The 25345-nt window shown below is 40.7% G+C and overlaps 1 protein-coding gene across 3 annotated transcripts in view; it reads left to right on the forward strand.

The window, feature by feature from the left end:
• LOC148041850 (putative pentatricopeptide repeat-containing protein At3g01580) overlaps window positions 1–19841 on the forward strand; it is a 78473-nt gene extending 58632 nt beyond the window's left edge. Inside the window, exon 3 of one of the 3 annotated variants that reach the window (XM_087683257.1) lies at window positions 16804–19841. In XM_087683257.1, the coding sequence (XP_087539383.1) occupies window positions 16804–19441 (2638 nt within the window). In that variant the 3' untranslated portion in view covers window positions 19442–19841. Of the gene's footprint in view, window positions 1–16738 lie in introns of all 3 variants that reach the window. The other 2 variants (XM_087683248.1, XM_087683266.1) reach the window with 2 other exon arrangements.
• Window positions 19842–25345: the final 5504 nt, after the last annotated feature.

The raw sequence follows: 25345 nt of genomic DNA on the forward strand, positions 1-25345 counted from the left end.
CATTGCATTGTTCTTTGCAAGATAGTAGAGCATGATCAACTTGGAATCCATGATCCGTTTTCGAATATAGTGGTATTGAATCTTGATGTGCTTCGTGCAAGTATGAAACACTATGTTCTTTGCCAGAGTGAGGGCACTCTAGATGTCCATGTGCAGCACTGTAGGACTTGTCTGTGGAAAGCCCATCCCTGCCAACATTCGATGGAGCCAACCTGCCTCCATAGTTGTAGAACAGGAGGTACGATACTCAACCTTTGTAGAAGAAAGGGCCACAGTAGGTTGCTTCTTACTGCTCCAAGAGATAGCTCCCAATCCAAAAAGGAGAAGCCATAATGTGTAGTTGACCGTCTTGAATTCACATCACTTGTCCCATCAGAGTTACTTCATCCAGAAAGAGTAGCGTCCTCTCAATACATGATTCCCTAGGATTGAGTTCTCTATAGATAGTGCAGAATGTGTTAAGTGGCTCTACATTGAGCATGAGTAGGAGTCTCCATAAAAGAAGACAAAAAAGCCATAAAAAAAGAGATGTTCGGCCAAGTGTGGATCAGCTAGATCAAAGAGCTAACAAGGCATTTGTAGCAGGTAGCCAGAAAGAGTAGCGTCCTCTCAATACATGATTCCCTAGGATTGAGTTCTCTATAGATAGTGCAGAATGTGTTAAGTGGCTCTACATTGAGCATGAGTAGGAGTCTTCATAAATAAGACAAAAAAGCCATTAAAAAAGAGATGTTTGGCCAAGTGTGGATCAGCTAGATCAAAGAGCTAACAAGGCATTTGTAGCAGGTAGCATCCAGAAGGGGATCACCTACTACCAATAACTTGTAATCGGGGTCCATGGGGCATGAAATAGGCCGACATCTGGCCATGCTAAACTTCAAAAGTAACTCGGAGATGTACTTGTGCTGGGAAATAAAGATGCCTTCTGCCATTTGATAAATCTCCAAACCAAGGAAGAAGTATAGAATCCCAAGGTTTGTCATCTTAAACTTTTGTCACAATATCTCCCTAGTCCGATCGACCTCTTGTGAGTCACTCCTTGTGATAATAGGGTCATCAATATACAAGATGACTAGTACACACATGTCACCTAATTTGCCTAATTTGAGTCACTCCATCTACAAAGAATGGCTTCCTCTCCATACATGATTGCATAGGATCGAGTCCTGTGCAAATAGTGCAGAATGCTCGAAGCAGCTCTCTAGTGAGCATGAGTAGGAGTCTTTGTGACGGAGATAACAATGTCACCACTAAGGAAATATTTGCTGAGTGTGAATAAGCCAAATCAATGAGCCATCAAGGCACCTGTACCGGGTAGCACTTGAAAGGGGATCATTGGCTGCGAATATCTTGGACTCTACATGGGGCAAGAAATAGGTCAACACTCGGCCATGCCAAACTCTGAAAGTAACTTGGAGATGTGTTTGTGCTAGGATATGAAGATGCCCTATGCCATCATTTGATGAATGTCCAAACCAAGAAAGAAGTGGTGAATCCCGAAATCTGTCATGTCAAATTTTTGTTGCAATATCTCTAGAGTCCAATCAAGCTCTAGTGAGTTATTCCCAGTGATAATAAGATTATCAATATACAAAATGACCAAGATACACATGTCACCCTCAACCTTGTAATAAAGGTTGCTGTCATGATCAGATTGATAAAAGCCACTCTGTAAGAAGAAGCGATCAATCCTTGGGTACCAAGTTGGAGGAGCTTGCTTTAGGCCATAGAGAGTCTTTAACAACCTTTAAACACGGTCTTTCTTTCCCTCTACAAGAAAGCCAGGAGGTTGTGAGACATAAATCTCCTCCTTGAAGATGGCATTCAGAAAGGTTGATTTTACATCCATTTGATAAATAGACCAATGGTGATGAACTGCAAGAGCCAATATAGCTCAAATAGTGGACATTTGAGCTGTAGGTGTGGGAGGGTCTCGGAGTAATCCAATCCTACTTTGAGAAAAGCCCTTGGCAACAATCCTAGTCTTATGCTTGTTCAAAGGTCCATCTGCAAGATACTTAGTCTTATAGACCCACTTTATACCAATCACCTTTCGCTTCTTCAAATGTGGAACCAACTTCCAAGCTCAATTGAACTCAGCTTGTACCCCTGTGTCAAACCTCCTGTGTAAGAGCCTTATCATATGTAGTAGGCTCATTGTCCTAAGGAATCTATGACATAAGGGCATAGTTCACATAGAGTGAACTATCCCAGTAGGCTTGAATCTTAGCTAATCTCTGTGGGCCAAGAGGTGTCTTAGGGAAATGAGTAATCCTTGACTCTTGCATGAACCCCTAATACCACCTAGAAATGGTGATAGACTCATTCTATTGTGAAGGAGATCGAGTAGTCTTGGTACTTGCAATGGACTTGTTTGTGGAAGGAACTCCCGCACACTAAGGGAAGGTAAATTTTCCTCATGCGATGAACAAGGCTCTTGCTTTAACGGCTCAATCTCCTTAGAAGAAACTTGAGGAGATGGAGAAGGAGTAGAAATACTCAATGACGCGGTAGAATAAGGAGGAGCTGTCAAGGGTTGAAGAGGAGAAAGAGAGAGAGTGGTGAAGTAGAGCAAGGAGAGGGAGGAGTCGTAGATGAAGAAGGGGTGCTAATGGGTAATTGGGAAGGAAGGGGAGGGGCTGATGGTTCGGGGGGGGGGGGGGGAGAGGGGGTTCAGTAGATGATGAGAAACCACTTGTAATAGAGGCTGTAGTCTCATAGAAGATCACATCCCTGCTTACCTTGATCTTCTGTTTTCTTTCGATCGTAGAGTCGATAACTCTTCTTGGTCGTGTTGTAGCCCATGAAGATAAGCTTCTTCGACTTGGGGTCGAGTTTGCTTCCTCTTTTTTTCTTGTCCATATGGATATATGCATTCCACCTAAAGATGCGTAAGTGGGATACGAAAGGCTTCTTGCCAAAGAAAGTTTCATAGGGAGTCATATCCTTTAATGCCAAAGTAGGGGACTTGTTGCGGATATGAATTGCTGTAGCCACTATCTCACCCCAAAGCAAATGAGGTAAATTCCTATGCTTCAATATCGATTAGGGCATTTCGAGTATAGTTTGATTGGTGTGCTTCACTATATCATTCTAAGATGGTGTGTTCAAATGGAAGTACTCCATCCAAATACTATGATCCCTAGAAAATGTTGGGAATAAAGTGCCCTCGTGCCTTTTACATGTGCTCGGGTGTGAATACACCCTTAGCACATTGCACTTTCCCTTAGCACATTGTACTTTCATATATATATCTATCTAAAAACCTAAAGAGGTACACTTGTCATTTGTACCCACAAGTCGTGCTTACTCTCACTCTCTACTTTGCACTCTCTCTCTGTCTCTTTGCTGCTAGTAAGCACTGCGTGTCTCAATCCTCGCGCCACAGGTGGCAACAAACTGGTATCAGAGCTTCTGCTAAGGTATTTGTGCTCCTCGGAGTTTGTGTGAGACATCTCTAGTGTTTCGCTCACGCGAAATCATCAGGTCGCCACTGATTTCAGGCACGTGTGTGTGCTGCACTGTCAATCGACAGTCCAGAAACCCTAAATCTGCACAGGCGACAACACATTCTGTCATGTTTCGTGCAGGTGGCAGGTCGTTTTTTGACTTGGCAGGCATGCGACATCATGTTTTGAACCAGGCGACAACACGTGACAGGTTTTTAGGTCAGCGACTGGTCACAACTAACAGGCGACTGGCTGGCGACAGGTTCCGTGGCATGAGGCGGCAGTTTTCTGCAAGGCGATAGGACACGCCAGCAGGCGGCTGGTCAATGGGAGTAGAATCATCACTTTCTAGGCATTTTTGGTCATTTTTAAAAAAAATTTCTTGCAAGCAGGCTCCTTGCTCTAACAGAGTTTCATGCGTAGAAGCACAGAGTGCAGATTTGTGCAATCTTGGCCTGGAAAATTTGGGCTTTTCCCCGATTTGGGGATTGTGATGCAGAGCAAGACCATTTGTCTCAGAAATTGCAGGAATTTGTGACATTTTGCCTGCGACATTTGGGGCTTTTCATGTACATGCAAAATTGGGCTGAAATTTACCCAATTTCTCGACATTGATGCACATTGGACCCCGTGCAATTTGGGGCTTTTGCTGTTTGGGCAAAATTTGTGTGCCATTTGGTCATTTTATGTACATGCGGGTTTAATTCCATGCAATTTGGACATCTAGCACTTGGAAAAATTTGGGGGTTTTGTTGAAATTGCTCTATTTTGGCAAAATTGGCTTGTTCTATGCATGTCAGAGACAGTGCAGATGTATGGTTGATACTTTCAGCACAAAAATTTTAGGGCTTTTGACCGTGTGTGTCAAATTTTGTGCCCGTGGGTACATGTACAACAGAAATTGCAGCTAAAATTTGGGACTTCTCATGTAATGCGATGTATTTGTTCTTGGAACACCTGTAATCAGTTGTGGAGTGCTGTAGCACATGGTTTGGTGCTTCTGAAAATTACTTACAGATCTGAAATTTCTACTTCTACGTGGTCATTTATTGTTGGTTGATACTTGTTTGTACTTTGGTCACTTGTGTGATAGTTTGGGCTTGCATTTACTGAATTTTTCGGTCACATTTGGGCTGAAAATCATGGCTAGCAGCAGTGACAGCAGTAATCTCATGCATATTAAGAAGCTTGAAGGAGCACATAGCTTTGCAGTTTGGCAAAAACGATGCTACAATATCCTGTTGCAGAAGAAGCAAGCAAAGCCGATTAAGACCAGAGGAGCAAAGCTTGGAGATATGGGACAAGAAGATTGGGACGAGTTAAATGAGCTTGCATACTCAACCATCGGGCTATCGATTTCTGATGCCTTACTATTTAACATTGAAGGTTTGGATTTTGCCTATGCTATTTGGACTCGACTGGAAGAACTGTATGCATACAAAAGTGCCGCAAGCAAAGTGTATTGACTGAAAAAGCTTATGGATTTGCGTATGAAAGAGGGTATAACAATGTCTACTCACTTGAGTGAGTTTAACTCCATTTTCAGCCAGTTGGTTGCCTTGAAGTTCTTGTTTGATGAAGAATTTAAGGCTACATTCTTGCTTTGCACTCTGCCAGAGAGTTGGGATACATTCAGGATTGCTATGAGCAATTCTAATGTGATTTTTTTGTATGCTGATGTAGAGAGTGCTCTACTCATAGAAGAAATGAATTGGTAGAACAATGCATCCTGTAAGTCTTTCAGTGCTTTGCATACTAGGGGCAGATCACAGTAGAAAGGCAAATGTGATAGCAAGGGACGCAATAAATCACGCGGCAAGGATGTTGAATGCCATCATTGTGGCAAGAAGGGTCACTTTAAACGTGACTGCTACAAATGGAAGAAAGAGAAAGGAAAGGCAAGAAGATAGATGATAGCAAGGAAGAGAAGAAAGAGAGTTAGCCTAAGAAGAGGAGTATTAAAATTGAAGAGGTGACTGTAGTCACTCATGAGAGTGACAGTGGGAATGACGTACTCTTGGTCTTTTCACACTTTAGTGCACATGCTTTACTTGCAGACACAGATGATGATATGCATACTTGGATTCTCGATTCAAGTGCTTTCTTTTATGTCACCCCTCATCGTGAGTGATTCTTTGACTGTACAGGGGGTCGACATGGTGTTGTCCATCTTAGGGGCAACTATGCATGTGACATTGCAAGTATTGACAGTGTGTAGTTGCAGTTTCAGCATGGCTCGGTCTTCACACTTCAGCATGCACGGCATGTACCTCAGCTCAAGAAGAGCTTGATTAGCACAGGGAAACTAGATGACGATGGATTTCATACCACCTTTGGTGATCGGAAATGGAAGATTTGTAAGGGATCTAGAGTGATTGCTAGAGGTTGTAAAAGTGATACCTTGTATTCTTTTCATGTATCTAGTGTGAGTGATCATATTGTTGCCGTGACTGAGCAGCCAAGTGTTTTATTGTGGCATGGCCGATTGGGACATATGAGTCAAATTGGAATGAAAGTGTTTTCTCGTTTAGATTACTTGTCTTGTCTTCATTATGTTGATTTTGAGCATTGTGATCATTGTGTTTATGGTAAACATGCACAGACGTCTCATAAGAATGCTCCTTCACGGAAATCTTCTCCTCTAGAGTTAGTAGATTCTAATGTATGTTAGATGCTAGGGTTATCTTTAGGGGGAAAGAAATACTTTGTTAACTTTGTCGATGATGCTAGACAGAAGGTATGGATTTATCCTATTCGTAGCAAGGACGAAGTGCTTGATAAGTTTAAAACATTCTTGGCATTGGTTGGGAATAAGACTGATAAGACACTTAAGTGTCTTTGCTTTGACAATGGTAGGGAATATGTGTCCAAGGCCTTTGAGGCATTTTGTGACAGCAAAGGGATAAAGAGGGAGCTCACTGTCCCTTATAATTCACCCTAAAATGAAGTTGCAGAGCGTATGAATAGGATAATACAGGATAAAGTCCGAACGATGTTGTCTCATGCTGCATTACCCCATGGTTTTTGGGCAGAGGCTGTTATGATAGCCGTACACTTGATTAATCAGTCACCAAATAGGTCTTTGGGGGTGGAGGGAGGGAGTTCCCCAAGAAGCGTAGTCGGGCATTCAAAAACAATTGAGCAACTTGAGATGCAGTTAACGTTTTCTTGCATGGAATGAAATATGCTTGTTTGCTAAACCTATCGACAATAGTCCAAATCATGTCATGATTAGCTTTAGTGTCAGGCGAACCAGTGATAAAATTCATTGAAATCTGTTTCCGTGGTCGTTCTCTAATTGGTAAAGGCATTAATAAACCATATTGTTTACCATGGTGTCATTTAACTCTTTGGCAAATTAAACATTCAGATACAAAGTTAGATACATCAGATTCTATGTGTGGCCTAGAATGAGAAGCACACGGTGTCCATACAATGGTCGGAAACTCCTTTGATATGTTGCCCTTGGAGACACAATTGCTTCCATTATCAATCACAACTTGTACAATATATTCGGGTCCAATTTGCAAGATAACATCCTACAAGTGCTGCCATATAAATGCACCTGTCACAATAAGGCCTAGCAAATATGCATCAATGACCTTCACAAACATAGTGTCTTTATAGCATAAGACCATGACATTATACACATTTCTCTTACGGACATTAGACCATCCATCATATAGTATGGTGCACCCATACTTTTTCCATGCATCTTTTGATGGCTCCAACTGAACCTCAATGCATGCTTTCTTCTTCTTGAGCTCCCGTATATGTAGTGCCTTTGAGGATGGGTCCTTCCATTCACATTCAATGTGGCTAATGACTCTTATGGTTTGCTTCCATTGCTTTGTTTCAACGATGTGGAAGGGAATGGCACACCCAATGAATAATGTCATTAACTCTCAAGTTGCCTTAGTTATGGCTTGCTTTTGTATAGTAGCTTGTATGCTAGCCTTTTGTAATGGACCTCTAGAAACACTTGAAACATCAGGCTGAGGCAAAGGAGTTATCGTTGCACGTGAGTTAGAGATTGAAGCTGAAAGTGAGGCACTGGTAGTAGGAGTTGATGCAACCCTTCTTCTCTTTGATGGCCCAACTGCACTTGTGCTACCCTCTTGTGAAGTTGTGGCTAAGTCTTGGTCTTGTTTTGCATCAATCATTAGAAGACCAAGCTGTTGCCTCCCACATAGATCAAGAGAACTTCACATCTCTTGGCACATTTGCATGTGGAGTTGTATCCCTTCTTGGCACATGAGCAAGATGGGCTTTGACCCTAGTAACACTCCTTGTTTTCACCATGCCACAATAAAGGCATTTCCATTTTTTAGATCCACATGGGACCCCTCATAGGAGTTTAATAGAGAAACAAGATGCTAATTAGGATTAGGACCATGGTAATTTGCTAGCTGCAAGCTGCCCAAACATCAAACAAACAACACATAAGCCTAAAATAGTGTGCAAATGGCTGGCAAGATGAAAAATTCATTATATCTTTGCTGAAAATTGCAGAAATTCAGGTCTGAAATCTGCAGGAAAACAGGCTGAATGCTCACAGTTGAAGCTTACCTTTCGAGAAGAGAGCTTTCAACATCGCCAAGGTGACCACGGGTTGGTGTGCAACAATTGGGGGGACTGGGACAGATTAGCAGCAGTTCGTGTAGGTGCAGCAGGTGAAAACGATCAGGTAGGAGGCAAAATGTGAATGAAAATGCAGCATGAAAGGGGGTTTTTACCCTACCCGTCCCAAGGTGTGCTAGAAGTATGGCCACACTTAAATGGCTGAAATCATCAACAATCAGCATAAGATGGCCTTCCTAGGGAAGACTATGCCCATAGGTTCACATAGGTTGATGTGAACCAACTCGAGCAGTGTAGAAGCCCTCCTAGAAGCAACCTATGGATGGGGCTACCTATGCTGCTTGCCCCTCAAGCAGCTAGGGCAAAGAGTGTGAACAGGAGGGAAATTGGGAAGTCCCTCCACCTTCTTCCGTAAAGCTCACTCAATTGCATCAAAGTTGAGATGCCCATATTGGGCATTCCAAAGCAGCCCTAGCTCATGGGAAGCCCTTGTGGTGAGGGTTGTGAGTGTATAGAGCCCACCCTCTTATGTACTTGTCCAAAAAACCATGCCCGAAGAAGCATCCTCCATAGTCACTACATCGTATGTGAATACAAAGTTGGTACCTAGCTGTGTAAGACCATGAACAAACAATAGGTTAAATTTCAAATTTGGGCCCACCCTCTTATGTACCTGTCCAAAGAACCATGCCTGAAGAAGCATCCTCCATAGTCACTACATCGTGTGTGAAAACAAGGTTGATACCTAGCTGTGCAAGACCATGAACAAACAATAGGTCAAATTCCAAATTTGGGATATAGAGAACTTTGGCTAAAGAGTGTTGCCTATCTGGCAATAGGGGAATGGTTCCACTCCATAAGGTACAGAAGAGTTGTCACCAATGGTGATGGATCCCCCTCTAAAATGCATGTCTTGAAGTCAATCTTGACAAAAAGTCATATGGGAAGAAGCTCTATTGTCCATGAGCCAAGGCTTCTTCACAGAAGAAGAAGAAGAAGCAAGAGCGATATCCTCAAACAAATGTACGAAGACGAAGACAGACTCAGTGGTAGCTAGGGTAGCCTTTAAATTCTCAAATCCCTCCTTGGGCTTCAAATGGGAGTACTTCACCAATACTTCTCCTTTGGATGAGTGTCCTTCTCCTAGTGTAGGCACTTGGGTCTCTTCTTAGTACCCTTTGGGTCTTCTTTCTTATTCTCTTGTTTCTTTTTCTTTGGCTTCGCCTTTTGCTTCCCTCCTCTTGAACCTGCTATGAAGGCCTTTGTGGAGCCGAATCCACTGGCACCAACCTCTTTGAGCCGCTTATTATACTCCAAGACTAATGAGGCAAGCTCTGCCCAAAGAAGAGTCTCTCGGGTCCTGGATATTAGAAGGCTGGTATAAAACACATTGAGCTTTGGAGATGGCAATTGAGTCTACATAATCATTGCCATATCCTTTGAAGAGATAGTTCTCCCTGTTGGGAATAAAGGCCCATTGTGCCTTTATATTTGCACGGGTGCGAACACACCCTTAGCACATTTGTACTTTTATATATATCTATCCAAAAACCTAAGGAGGTATATTAGTCTTTTGTACCCAAGAACATTGTGCATCTCTCTCTCTGACTCTCACTCTCTACTCTGCACTCTCTCTCTCTCTCTCTCTCTCTCTCACTCTCTCTGTGTGTGTTGTGAGAAAGCATTGCGTGTCTCGATCCTCGCGCTCTTTGTCATAACAAACTGGTATCCGAGCAGGCAAGGAGTGCACGCTTCTTGAGACATCTTAGGAGTGCATGCTTCTCAAGGCGTAGTCAGGCGTGAGTTGGGTGAGCAAGGGACTGCCAAGGTGACAATTACTGTTGGAGAGCAGGCGGGCATGTACAGTGGTTGCGTGCAGGGAGTGACCAAGCGTGCTGGTCGGGTGCAGTTGATTGCTGCACCAACGACGTATTGCACGTGACCAGGACCGGGCGATAGATGGCACGGAAATGGACCAATGGGGCAGCAGTCGAGCAACGACATGCTGCAGGCGACACGCAATGACGGCTTCACGGGTGAGGCGTTTGGACAGCTGATGGGCGCGTGGCGACCTATGTGGCGGGTCAACGAACCCCACATCAAATTTTTTTAAAAATAAATTTTTTTTTCCCCAAATCTTTTCTTTTTCCCTCTTTCCTTTGACGCCGTTCGTGTGTGTAAGCACAATTCATAATTTTGGTCAGATTTGTGCAAAAAATTTGGGGATTTGTCCAGATTTGATGCAAGCAAGACACAACAATGATATTTGTCTTAGAAATTACAGGAATTTGTGACATTTTGCCTCCGACATTTGGGGCTTTTCATGTACATGCAAGAATTGGGCTGAAATTTACCCCATTTCTTGACATTGATGCACATTGGATCCCGTGCAATTTGGGGCTATTGCTGTTTGGGCAAAATTTGTGCGCCATTTGGTCTTTTTATGTACATGCTGGTTTAATTCCATGCAATTTGGACATTTAGCACTTGGAAAAATTTGGGGGTTTTGTTGAAATTGCTCTATTTTGGCAAAATTGGCCTATTCAATGCATGTCAGAGATAGTGCAGATGTATGGTTGATGCTTTGAGCACAAAAATTTTGGGGCTTTTGACCGTGTGCCCATGAGTGCATGTACAACAGAAATTGCAGCTAAACTTTGGGACTTCTCATGTAATGTGATGTATTTGTTCTTGGAACACCTGTAATCAGTTGTGGAGTGCTGTAGCACAAGGTTTAGTGCTTCTGAAAATTTATTTGCAGATCTGAAATTTCTGCTTTTACGTGGTCATTTATTGCTGTTTGGTACTTGCTTGTACCTTGGTCACTTGTGTGACAATTCGGGCCTGCATTTGCTGAATTATTGGTCACATTTGGGCTGAAAATCATGTCTGGCAGGAGTGACAGCAGTCATCTCATGCACATTAAGAAGCTTGAAGGAGCACATAACTTTGCAGTTTGGCAAAAACGGTGCTATAATATCCTGTTGCAGAAGAAGCAGGCAAAGCCGATGAAGATCAAAGGGTCAAAGCCCGCAAATATGGAACAGGAAGACTAGGATGAGTTAAATGAGCTTGCACACTCAACCATTGAGCTATCGATTTCTGCCTTGTTGTTTAACATTGAAGGTTTGGATTTTGCCAATGCTATTTGGACTCGACTAGAAGAACTGTATGCCCAGAAGAGTGCGGCAAGCAAAGTTTATTGGCTGAAAAAGCTTATGGATTTGCGTATGAAAGAGGGTATAGCAATATCTACTCACTTGAGTGAGTTTAACTCCATTTTTAGCCAGTTGGTTGCCTTGAAGTTCATGATTGATGAATAATTTAAGGCTACGTTCTTGCTTTGCACACTACCAGAGAGTTGGGTTACATTCACGATTGCTATGAGCAATTCTAATGCGATCCTTTTGTATGCTGATGTAGAGAGTGCTCTACTCATGGAAGAAATGAATCGGCAGAACAATGCATCCAGTAAGTCTTTCAGTGCTTTGCATACTAAAGGTAGATCACAGTAGAAAGGCAAATGTGATAGCAAGGGACACAGTAAATCACGTGGTAAAGATGTTGAATGCCATCATTTTGGCAAGAAGGGATACTTTAAACGTGATTGCTACAAATGGAAGAAAGAGAAAGGAAAGGCAAGAAGACAAATGATAGCAAGAAAGAAAAGAAAGAGAGCCAGCCTAAGAAGAGTAGTGTTAAAATTGAAGAGGTGAATGTAGTCACTCATGATAGTGATAATGGAAATGACGTACTCTTTGTCTCTTTACACTTTAGTACACATGCTTTACTTGGAGACACGGATGATGACATGTATACTTGGATTCTAGAGTCAGGTGCTTCTTTTTATGTCACCCCTCATCGTGAGTGGTTTTCTGACTATACAGGGGGTCAACATGGTGTTGTCCATCTTAGGGACAACTATGCATGTGACATTGTAGGTATTGGCAGTGTGCAGTTGCAGTTTCAACATGGTTCTGTTTTCACACTTCAGCTTGTACGGCATGTACCTCAACTCAAAAAGAGCTTGATTAGCACAAGGTAGCTAGATGACAATGGATTTCATACCACCTTTGGTGATGGGAATGCTGATTTTGAGTATTATGATCATTGTGTTTATGGTAAACATGCACAGACGTCTCATAAGAAGTCTCTTTCGCTGAAATCTTCTCCTCTAGACTTAGTACATTCCAATGTATGTCAGATGCCAGGGTTATCTTTAGGGGGAAAGAAATACTTTGTCACCTTTGTCGATGATGCTACACGGAAGGTATGGATTTACCCTATTCGTAGTAAGGATGAAGTGCTTGACAAGTTTAAAAAATTCTTGGCATTGGTTGAGAATAAGACTGATAAGATACTTAAGTGTCTTCGCTCTGACAATGGTGGGGAATATATGTCCAAGGCCTTTCAGGCATTTTGTGACAACAAAGGGATAAAGAGAGAGCTCACTGCCCCTCATAATCTGCCCCAAAATGGTTTTGCAGAGCGTATGAATCGGACCATTTAAGATAAGGTACTTACAATGTTGTCACATGCTGCTTTAGCTCATGGTTTTTGGGCAGAGGTTGTTATAACAGCCGTCCACTCGATTAATTGGTGACCAAACAGGTCTTTGGGGGGGGGGGGGGGGGGGGGGAGGGAGTTCCCCAAGAAGTGTGGTCGGGCAAGCCACCTTCATATACACACTTGAAAGTGTTTGGCTACGAAGCATTGGTGCACATGCGTAAGGAAGAATGTAGCAAACTTGAGCCAAAGTCCTGTAAATGTATTTTCCTACGATATGGTGATGAAGGTGAAATGGGGTATAGATTATGGAATCTCGAGAAAAAAAAAGTAGTACGCAGCAATGATATTATCTTTCGGGAAGATCGCATGCACAAACAGTCCGAAAGAATAGAGGAAGTCTATAGGGTTGTATTCCAGGAAGAAATACCTTTTGGACATCAAAATGTGCCTGCTGTACAGCAGCAAATACTTGCTGTAAATGAACCTGCAAATGCAGAAAATAATATTGAAAATGATCAGCCAGCCATTGCCCATAATGATGAGCCATTTGATGTGCAGGAACAGCTAGGACAACAAGTTGTTAATGCTGATTTGTAGGCTGAAATGTCAGGATAGCAAGTTGAAAATGAAAATTTGCAAGCTCAACAGTAATCAAACAATGATCATTGGGTTAGGAGATCATCTAGGGCTACTAGACAACCTGATAGATTCTTTCGTGGTGCAAACAATGTGGCTGATTATGTCATGTTGATAAATTGTGGTGAACCGTCTTGCTTCAAGGAAGCAATGGACAGACAAGACAACAAGAAATGGTATAAAGCCATGTTGTCAGAGATGGAATCTCTTGAGAAAAATGACACTTGGAACTTGGTGTAGTTGCCTAAGGGCAGAAAACCCTTCCATGCAAATTGGGTTTACAAGATGGTTACTTCTGGTTCCTTACCAAAGTACAAAGCACGATTAGTTGGGAAGAGGTACAAGCAAGAACATGGAGTTGACTTTGATGAGATCTTCTCTCCTGTAGTCAAGATGACTACATTGAGAACCATTTTGGTCTTGGTTGCACAGTTGAAGATATGGAGCTCATACAAATGGATGTTAAGATTGCATTCTTACATGGTAATCTGCATGAAGACATATATATGCAACAGCTTGAAGGGTTTGTGGAAAAAGGGAAAGAGAAGATAGTATGTAAACTCAAAAGGAGTTTGTATGGGATGAAACAAGCACTAAGAGAATGGTATCATACATTTGATACATTTATGCAGTCTCAAGGTTTTCATAGAAGCCAAGTGGATCACTGCTTGTACACCAAGAAGGCAGCAAACGGTAGCGTGATTATCTTGGTTTTGTATGTTGATGACATGCTGATTGGTGGTAGGGATACTCATGCCTTGGACTCACTGAAGCAAAGTCTTCATGACAGCTTTGGCAGGAAGGACCTTGGTGATGCAAATCACATTCTTGGTATGTGAATACTCAGAGATAGGTCAAAAGGATTACTCTATCTATTTCAGTAGGAGTATATCTCCAAGATTTTGCAGTGTTTCAATATGGAGGGAGGGAAAACAATTGGGGTTCCATTGCCTCCATATGTGAAACTCAGTGCAGAGAATATGCCTACATCTGATGATGAGAAGGATGAAATGGCCAAGATACCATATGCTTCAGCTATTGGTAGTTTAATGTATGCTATCGTTGCTATACGTCCTAGCATTTCCTTTGTAGTGGGGCTGGTTAGCAGATACATGGCAAACCCTGGTAAAAAGCATTGGGAAGCATTGAAAGGTATTATGAGATACCTCAAAAGCACAAAGGATTTGTGTGTGTGCTTTGGAAAGTAGAAGGCATCTGTCATTGGCTTTACGGATGCAGACTATGCTGGTCATACGGGCTGCAGAAAGTCCTTTTCTGGGTATGTGTTTATCTTCACAGAAGGAGCAGTCTCTTGGATCTCCAAGCTACAAAAGTGTGTTGCATTGTCTACGACAGTGGCAGAGTATGTGGTTGCCACTGAGGCATGCAAGGAGAATTTATGGCTTTCACGTCTGGTGGGAGAGCTTGGCATTATAGAGTTACCTGTTCTTCATTGTGATTGTCAGAGTGCTATCATGCTAGCACAGAATCCCATCTTTCATGCAAAGACGAAGCATATACAGGTGAAGTATCACTTCATTAGAGATGTACTTGACAGCAAGAGCATTGAGCTTGTCAAAGTGCATACAGATGATAATCTGGTAGATCTTCTCATGAAGGGTCTTCCAGCAGAGCGGTTTGCTCATTGCCGACAGATGATGGGAGTTGGATAGGTATATGTATTTCAGCTTTGTACATACCTAGACTTAGTTGATTCTTTTCTTCTCTTAAGGCACATTGCCTTTAGGTGGGAGGTTGTTGGGAATAAAGGGCCATTGTGTCTTTATATATGCACGGGTGTGAACACACCCTTAGCACATTCGCACTTTTATATATATCTATCCAAAAACCTAATGAGGTACACTAGTCTTTTGTACCCAAGAACATCGTGCATCTCTCTCTCTGACTCTGACTCTCTCTCTCTCTCTCTCTCTCTCTCTCTCTGTGCTGTGAGAAAGCATTGCTTGTCTCAATCCTCGCGCTCTTTGTCATAACACTCCCAAGGGATGCAACCTCATGCCTTATGTTCTCTAGTTAGTTGATGTGATCCTGTGGGAAGGAGAGTCATCAACATTGAGCATCCGAAGTTTCTTCTCAAGAGAAATCTTGTGGGCAAACGTCTTTTTATGATACAAAGACTCAAGCTTTGACCACACATCTGCCGTTGTCTTCAACTTGCGAACATGCACAAGGATAGCATCCTTTATCTCATGAAAAGGAAGGATTGGTATGTAGAGTTGAGCCCATCCTAGAGGGTTGCATGATCCATTGTGGTTCCCACACGGGGATCCTACATAGGACGAGGAAGAGAGAGAGTAACAAGTTTCCAAAGATCGAAGGTGTCAAGCATGCATTCCACCTTACATGACCAAAGCAAATAGTTGGGACCATCAACCCGCTCCTCTTTGGGTAAAGAAGGGAGAATAGGCACTTGAATTGGTGGTGCCATGTGAGGCAATTTAAAGCTAGTAGAACGGGCTCTTTGGGAAACATGGAGAGAGGGAGGAGGAGAAGGAGAATGGTGATCCAAATGTTGAGACTGTACAAGAGTGCTTGAAGACCTTCGTTCTTCATGATGATCCCGCCATCATTTAGTAGAGTGATGAGAAATCTCCTCATTGGAGTCATCAAAGCCATTGAACCGATGATAAGACATCTTCAATACCTGCAAACACCCACAAAAATCTGCATTTTTCTGTAGATGGTCTTGAACGGTGGAAATCAGCTACATCTCTGCGAAGTAAGGAAAGTAGATGGCCTGGCTAAGTTGTATGGATCAGTGGAATGCAGAAAATTTGCGTCTCCAGCAAGGAACAAATGGCTGAAAATCTGTGTTTTCAGCCTAGGGGTCTCCTCTCGATGGGGTAACTCCATGTACTCACTTCGGCAATGACATTGTGTGAGAGTGCGCAACAAAAGAGAACCACGAACACGAGAAAGAGAGAGAGACAGCAAGAGATGAAGGAAAGAACTCTGCACTGAATAAAGAATACTGCTGAATATGACAGCAGCATTGATGGTGAAGGAGAGTATGCAGGCTACTGTCCATGCTGGAGATGAAGGAGGCTGCAGCCACCAACAGAACACCTGTAGGGGCAAAAGAAGAGGCAATCTGTCCCAGCCCAAAACATCAGCTATAAATAGCCGAAAACCAGCTAAACTGGCCGACGTGCAGTCCAACTGCATGCTGATGTGGCAGATGACGTGGTGCTGATGTGGCAGACGATGTGGCAGCTGATGTGGCCATCCGGTGGCTGGAAACTGGCATGCACAGGCCACACAAACTCTAGACTGCTTGACAAACCTAGGAAAACCACAGAGTTCTATGTCTCCATCTGATGGAGCTTACAACCAGGAGATGACAAGACAGAGATAAAATAGGCAGGCTAACAGTCTCCACAAATAATATGAAGACTTTCCCTGAATCTCTCTGAGAACCCTTTTTATCTGCGTAAATACCATATTTAAAGGCTATGGCTGTACATCAAGGTAATTTTTGGCTGGAAAATTTGCACTGGCCTCTTGGAAAAAGGTTCTCTAACAATTGGGACATTGCTTGTTAGGGTAATTTGTACTATGCAATTAAACTTGGTGAGATGATGCATACCTGAACACATGGAAGATACAGGTGTAGACTGACACACGGGGTGTTAATATGGATGCCAAACCACATGGCAGACAGACTGCCAGCAGAGGCAGCAGGTGCATGGGGTGTCCAGGCCCAGGTTGGACCTGACAGCTCAGCCCTGAAGCTTAAAAGACTTTGTCAGCGCCACTCCTTTCTTGAGGCATTTCAGGTTGTCTTGAACTTCGAGCAACAAGGTGTTTACATTCCTGCAAGGAGTTGTTACTATTTAATTGAAGGGTGCATCAAAAGAAAAGACCTGAAGGCTGGTCGAAAGGTGCACTGTCTTATCAAGAAACTTGGATATGGAGCAAATGCATTCTTGGGCAGCCACCTGATACGCTTGTTTTCCCTATGTGGAAGTTTGTGGGAAGCAAATGATGTATTTCTTTCATTGCTGGAACCAGATGCTTTTGCTTGGAGTGCAATTATCTCAGCTAATGTCAAGTTTGGGCAAGAGCGGAAGGCACTAACATTGTTTAGTGGTATGCAACAATCCTCTGTGAAACCTGATGCTCATGTATTTTCTGCCATATTGAAGGCCTGCACTGTGTTAGGGGATATCAAACAGGGCAAGCTAATCCATGCTTATGCTGTAGAAGGCAGATTTGATTCTAATGTATCAGTTGGCAACATCCTTATTGATATGTATGCTAAATGTGCTAGCTTGGATGATGCACACAAAGTCTTTGAAACCTTGGTTGCACGAAATGTGGTAACATGGGGTGCCATGATTTCTGGGTATGTTCATTATGGCTATTGTCAAAAGGCTTTTTCCCTGTTCAATCAAATGCAAGTGAAGGGCTTAAAACCAAACAATATAATTTTTGCAAGCATTCTCAAAGCGTGCTCTGATGATTCAGCTTCCAATCAGGGACAAGCCATTCATATGCATACTGTTGAAAGTGATTTTGAGCTTGATAACTTTGTTGGAAGCAGCTTGATTGAAATGTATACGAAATATGGGAGTCTTGATGATGCATGGTGGATATTTAAGCGGTTGCCTAAACGAGATGTTGTGACATGGACAGTAATAATAACCGCATGTTCAGATCTTGGGTGTTCTCAGAAAGCTTTTTGGCTTTTTCACCAAATGAGACAGGAAGCTATGGTTCCAAATAGGATCACTTTTATCAGTATTTTGAAAGGTTGCCGTAGTGTAAGATCCCTAGCACTAGGCAAGATAGTATATGCAGAGTTGACAGAGGCTAATTTGGAGATGGATGTCCTAATCGGAAGCACAGTTATTGACTTCTATGCTGCCTGCTCATGTATGGAGGATTCGTGGTCAGTATTCCAGCGACTAGCAAAGCCTGATTTGGTATCCTGGCATACAATCATTTCAGGTTTTGTAATCAATGGTCAGGCAAAGTTGGCCCTGCATTTGTTTTTCCACAAGATGCAACGTGAGTGTAGTGCAATCCCAAATCAGGATTCTTTTATTTGTGCCTTACAAGCGTGTGTGCGCCCTGATGATTTGTTACATGGGAAGTTGATCCATTGTCAAGTGATTGAAAGGAATTTTGATTGTTTTGTCCCTGTAATAAATTCCCTCATCAACATGTACTTGAAATGTGGCAGCTTTGAGGATGCATGGAATGTGTTTGGCAGCTTTCCAACCCAAGATGTGGTGACATGGGGCACCATACTACATGGGTGTGCCCAATATGGTTATTGTTCAGAGTCCATCTTCCTTTTATTTAAGATGCAGAAACAGGGCTTGGAACCTGAGCGGGCCACCTTGTTGCCTGTATTGAAGGCCTGCTGCATGGAAGAGCCGGTAGTAGGGGGTCATTTGACTTATGCTTACATTGTTGAATGTGATTGGGAATGCGACATTTGTATCGGCAACATCCTGGTTGACATGTATGGCAAGTGTGGGAAGCCTGTTGATGCTCATACAGTTTTTGAAAGGATGGGAAGGAAAGATGTGGTTACATGGACAGCCCTTATTGAAGGATATGTGCTTAATGGGCTTGTTGAGGAGGCTGTCCAAGCTTTTGCAGACATGGAAGGGCAAGGAATAGAGCCAAATAAGTTGACTTTTGTTAGCATTTTAGGTGCCTTTGCTTCTGTAGCAAACCTCCAGCAAGGGAGGTTGTTGCATTCATACACTGTTGAAACCATCAATGATTCTGATCTATTTCTTACTAATACCCTTATTAACATGTATTTTAAGTGTGGAACACCAGTAGATGCACAAAGTATGTTTAATGATCTCACACAGGGAGATGCTGTAACATGGAATACAATGATTGCAGGGTGTGCTCAACACAATGAATACAAGTCGCTTTTGCAGTATTTTGAGGGTATGCAGAAGCAGCGGCTCGATCCTGACAGTGCAACATTCTCCTCTCTTTTAGGGGCATGCAGCCACATGGGCCTTGTTAAGGAAGGTTGCCAATATTTCATGTTAATGCAGGAGCATTATGCCATTGAACCCATGGTGGATCACTATATTGGTATCCTTGACCTTTTCAGCCGTAGTGGACGTTTGGAGGAGGCACTAGGCTTCCTGGAACTTTCACCTTTTCCCCCTGATGGCATTGTATGGACCTTACTCCTGGCTCATTGCAAAACACATAGAAACGTAGAGTTGGCGAGGCGGTGTTTTGACCGGCTTATGATCACAACCCTGTAGATTTAGTAGATTATCTCATCAACAGATACATTGAAATGGTCACATGCATCATGAAGTGTGACTGTCACAAGCACTAAGCGGGGTTGCAAGAAGTCCAATTAATTTAATAATCTACTGAACCTAATTATCTCATCAATAAATACATTGAAATGGTCACATGCATCATGAAGTGTGACTGTCACAAGCACTAAGCAGGGTTGCAAGAAGTCCAATTAATTTAGTAATCTAATGAACCTAATTTGGAATTTGTGCAACCATTTGTGCTGCAAATTGAAAACAACATAATTTGGGTAGGCTTAGCCCAAAACGAATAATCTGACATTAGTTTGCATTAATGCCCTCTTGAACGTTGTGCTTGACACCAATTTATGGCTGGGTAAGATCATTTTGGCAAATTTAATTGAGAAAAGAGTTCTTTTATGCCACCTATACTTCAATGATCTTGCTAGTTGAAATTGTCACATTTCATATAGAAACGTACTTAGGACTAGCAAGTACAAGTGAGAGAGTAATATCCAAGTCTGGAGTATGAACTATAATTTGTCTATATGGTGAAGTTGCCATAAGTATGGTCGATGTATCTTTATTTATTGAATGAATGTTGTGGATGGCTTTTGTAGGTGCCATAGTCTAAAATGAATGTAGCATGAGATAATAGTTGTAGCTCCTCCTATTCAGCTTCCAAGGTAGGTAGGTAGGTGCAGTTTGAAATTTTTGGAAATAATAAACCACCAGATTGGTGCCTTAATAAAATGCTTCTCATATAAGATTTGGAAGATCTTGATGGTGGTGGTGGTCTACTAGAGAGCAATATGAGCATTGAACATTTCAGTCTTTTTACTATTCCAAAAGTTTATTGTTGGATTAAAATATATTTGCTCTACAATATTACCTTCAATGCACCGTGAAATTCTTTCCTTGAATGGAGTACTTTTCCACCAATCAAGCATGTGTATTAAATGTGTTCAAAGTGTATCTGCAGTCGAATGCATGCATTTACTTCTATATCATGTCACTCTTTGATGTCAATCTTGACTTTTGATCTAATAGGCACTCTAACTAGAAACATAATTTATGCCTTAATGATGTGATGATGTTTGTGTGATTACATCTTCCCTCAAGTTAAACATATTGAAATACAAGTATGAGAATATCAAATGGAGAAATAAATTTAAAGAACTAAGTAATGTTAGGAAGACTTTGAAGCCTTCCAAGATGAGCTCTTTCTTACTCCTCAAACACCTTCCCTTTAAGGGAAACTCCATCATCCAAGACTTGGTCTAGGTTTGAAAAAGAGCTCTTTGGCTACGAGCTTTAGTAAAATCATTAAAAACATTATGCTTTACATTGGAATGATGTAGTACTACATCACCCTTATGTATGTTCTCCTTGATATAATGCTCTTTGACTTCAATATACTCAATGATAGGGGTAAAATGTGAGGCCCTTAAAAGCCAAGTTCTTTCAAAGAGCTTTTTCAACCACATAGATTCTCCTTATGTACATTCTCCTTAATATAATGCTCTTTGACTTCAACATGCTCAATTCTTTGATGCATGGATGGGCTCTTCACCAAAGATTAAGTTGATTTGTTAACACAAATGATAAGGGTAGAATGTGAAGGGCCATAGAACCCAAGTGCTTTCAAGCAGCTTTTTCAACCATGTAACTTCACAACTTAGTATAGTTAAAGCGTGATGTTCAATTTTTGTAGAAATGAGTGGCTAACCGTGTTTTGTGTCTTGGAGCACAAAGAAATTACTCCCCTACTAAAGAAGAAAGAATGATATAAGCTAATTCTCTTTCTATCAAAACCAAGTCAACTACATAATTAGAGTTGTTGAATCCATACGTTCATCTTACTAATTGCATATAAAATGCCCTAACGTTATATTCTAACATTGATTATCCTAGGACTTTTTTGGATGCAAGACATTTTAGGAGGCTATACAAACTAAGCAAATGAGTTGGTTGTAAAACAATTATTAGCTTCAGATAGTTAAATTAGCAAGGCAGCTAATATGTTACATGTCCACTGTAGCACAAAAAGAAACACCATTTTTATCCTTTAATAGTTAAAGGTTTGATTCCATGGGTGTAGAACTAGCTTTGGACATAGAGGATACCAAACCTTTAAAGAATGGATTAAATATATATTTCTTGAGAATACTCCTTTTTTAGGTTGTAAAACCAAATGTGCTCCTCTTATTGCAACATATCCGTTCTAGTACTTACATATGTCACATAACTTTCATCTTTTGGGAGCAATAAAAAAGGGCAAGAACGTTGTGGCCTTAGTTTGGCTACAAGAGCATATTTTTCTTCATAATGTGTATCATAATCTTGAGCAAAACCCTTAGTAACCACTTTAGTGTTATACCTATTTGTCTTTCTTTATAAGATTTTAGCTTGTAGATCCATTTACATCCTATGAATTTCTTATTAAGTGGGAGTTGGCATGAATCCCAAGTTTCATTCTTATGTTATGTAAATGTCTCGTTGTCCATAACATCCTATCATTCCCTTTAAACTATGTATATTCCTAAATATAGTAGGTTCATCATGCTATAAAACTCATGTGATAGGGTCAATATTGCACTAGTCATATTTCTATATATTACTCCTTTGATGTGTTAGTCTTTGGTGTATCCTTTGGTTCCTTGTAGATCTCCTTAAGGGTTCTTGATGCTATTCATCATCTTCCTCTAATTCTTCAATTATGTCTTCTTTTGTAGTACAATTGATACTTGTGCTTTGAGTGACAATGAAGAACATGTGGCCCAATCTAAGAACTACGCTGAATTCCAATGTGCTTTCTCCTCAATTCTGATATCTATTGACCCAAAAGTTTCCTTTTTTATTGGATCATAGAGCTTATAAGATTTGCTTACATTATTATATCTAATAACCATATACTACTTAGATTTTCCATCAAGATTTTCGTTCTGATCAATAATATGAGCATATGCTAAGCACGTAAATTTGAGATGATAAGGTGATAGAAGACTTCATATAATGTGATGCCTCTCACTACTTGAGTAGGTTCTCTATTCTTTCTCTCCATTATATAATTTTGTTGAGCTATATAGTTGCAAGTAAAATGCTTTCTTAACCCATGTTTTAATGTTGTTCTTCGTCATAACACTTTATGTTGCAAGTAATCTTCCTTCTTATCCCATATTCTAGGAAGTTGAACAAGAACTCTCTTGCATGATTAGATATATGAGCTTGATTATTGCATTTGTTATAGTCATTGCTATGATATAGAAGCCAAATCCTTTGAACTTGGATTTTGGATATCTAAGTATACCTTTAAAAAACCCATAAGTGAAACTAATGTACTATATATACCCATCTCATAGTAGAGGGCCTATGTGAGGGAGATAAGATCCATAAAAATTTCTTGTTATAATTGCCTATTGAAGGTATGGGATGATGCACACATATTTGCATGACTGAGATAGAAGACTCCTTTAATCTAATTTTTACTTCTTTCAAGTCTAGCTTTTAAATTTTTTTTGATGTTATATGTTTTACACTATACAAATTCTTTGTAACTAATAAATGGTGTTTAAAAAACTGTCATGAGACTTTAACATACACATGTTATTGAAGTTCAATTCTTTACTTTTTGTACCATAGTTATGTAGGGGACATAGGATGATCTTTCATGTTTTTATTTGTATATCCTTAAGGTCATCCATCAAGTTTGTAGAGATTCCATGGTTCTTCCCTTTGGCTAGTACTTTGTAATGATTTCTTGCATCTTTGACATGGCATTTTTGGCCTTGTCAAATCAACTAAGGGATACATACATACATACATATGCATACTTATTTGTTGATATGGCATTTTTGGCCTTGTTAAATCAACTAAGTGATACATACATACATACATACAAAACATATAGGTATACATATTCATTGATATACTCATTTAATATTGGTTTCATATAATTGGCATAGTCATCTTATATTCAATAACGTATGAAATGCATGTTTCATAAACAAAGTATTCATAGAGTTGGGAAGTTGCACATTTACTATCACTCTTTGCATTGCAATCTAGGTGACTTTTGGCAATAAAGTACTTCCAAATACTAAGGTTATAGCCATATTTTGCAATAAGAGGGTGATATTTGCATGAATTATAGTAAAATTTGTGCATTTGGACCTTGTCTATAGCCAAATTTGTGAGATTTTGCCCCCAAAAAATACATTGCTTCTAGCATTGATATGCAATATTATCTACAATGTAGACCTACAACATAGTGTAGCACCGTTATGAGTAGGATTAAACTTAGGAAGTTATTCAATCCACTATGGTTCTTCTTTGGTTTCCATAGTCCATACTATTGCCTTATGCAATTTCCTTAACAAAGAGAATAGAATTATCATTCATGGAATCTGTAAGGGCTTCCCTTGTCACCAACAAGGATGCCCAATTTTCCCTTCAAGGTATCTTCTTTAATCATGCAATCCCTTGCAAAAAATGTTTGTATTTTGACATTGAATATAATTCTAGAATAAAAATGGCAATCCCTTCAAGTTATCTCTATGATAGTAGATGTTTTATGCTCTAGATATCAATAGGTTGCAAGTGTATCATTGAAGATGATAATAGGTGCTTTATGATCTAGATAGCATTATGGTTGCCCATATGTATGGCCCAAGGTAAGTAATCTATGGTCGTGAAACATTCCTTTAGTATATCATTATGGTTGCTCATATGTATAGCCCAAGGTAAGTAATCTATGGTCATGAAACATTCCTTTAGTAATTAATCCAAATTTGTATGTATGCATGGTGAGATATGAAAGGCCCAAGTCTTGTTCTAGATAAATTCAAATGACTTTTGAGGATTCATGTTAGACCATATTGGTGAAAACTAGATGGAAGTCCACACTATGGATACTAGTGGCCCAAAGAATGCCATGGAGGGCAAGGAGAGATCTTGCATATACATTCGAACTACGAAGGTGGGTGCAACAAGAGAGTATGTAATAATCTTGATAGTCAAAAGGACAAAGGGCATGTTTAAGAATCCACCACTACATCAACAAATAGACTTCCAAGGTGACAATTGAACCATAAGTCAAAACCACATGAATCAAGTATCTCTTCCCAATAGTAAGGTTTGGTTTATTGATTTTAAACTTGGTGATCTTAGTCTCTCAATGATTTTGGTCATTGACCTACATTTTGATCTTTTTCTCTATTTCTTTGCTTTGAGTGAGACTTGGGCTATGATCAATGGAGGTGGTGGCATAGGTGGTTTAGGCAACCAAATCCATTGATTTTTCGTGCAATATCCTTGAACATGTAGTAGTGCTTTGGAGACCCATTGTGGTCTTGTATTGACTCTTTGTTAACTTCGACGATGGTGTTTCCAAGATCTTCACTTTCTTTTAAATGGTGGTCTTTTTCTATCAACTTTGGGAGCTACATTGGGGCTCTTAGTGGCTTTGGTTTCCTTTCTTGGGCTAAGAAAATTCTTGTTGCGAGTGACTCACTTTTTCTCTCGTGCCCTTAGCAAATCTTTAAGAACTTTCTTACTCTCCTCGCTAAGGCTTCTTTCTAAAGCAAAGATAGGCTTCTTAGGGCCCTTGAGAATTGACGTGGTTACCTTTGCTAAAAGAAATGATTAATGGCACATCACAAGTTAAGATTTTTCAATTTGACTCCATGCATCATAGATAAGGATGTCATAATCTGCTCCTTTATCAATGAGAGCATCAATGACATGGTCTCATTTTGCACTTAGCATGAACCCAAGATAGGTAGACAATATCATCTCTTTGTCTTTGGGGTCGATAATTATGGCCTTAACTATTCAAATTATGATGTTACGTCATAGAACCCTTTTGCACGCTACTAGATGTCAGATATCTAGGTCAATCTTGAT

This window comes from Lygodium microphyllum, chromosome 1 (assembly GCF_053477565.2).
Source record: "Lygodium microphyllum isolate KBCC chromosome 1, Lygodium_microphyllum_v1.1.10, whole genome shotgun sequence".
NCBI classification, from domain to species: domain Eukaryota; kingdom Viridiplantae; phylum Streptophyta; class Polypodiopsida; order Schizaeales; family Lygodiaceae; genus Lygodium; species Lygodium microphyllum.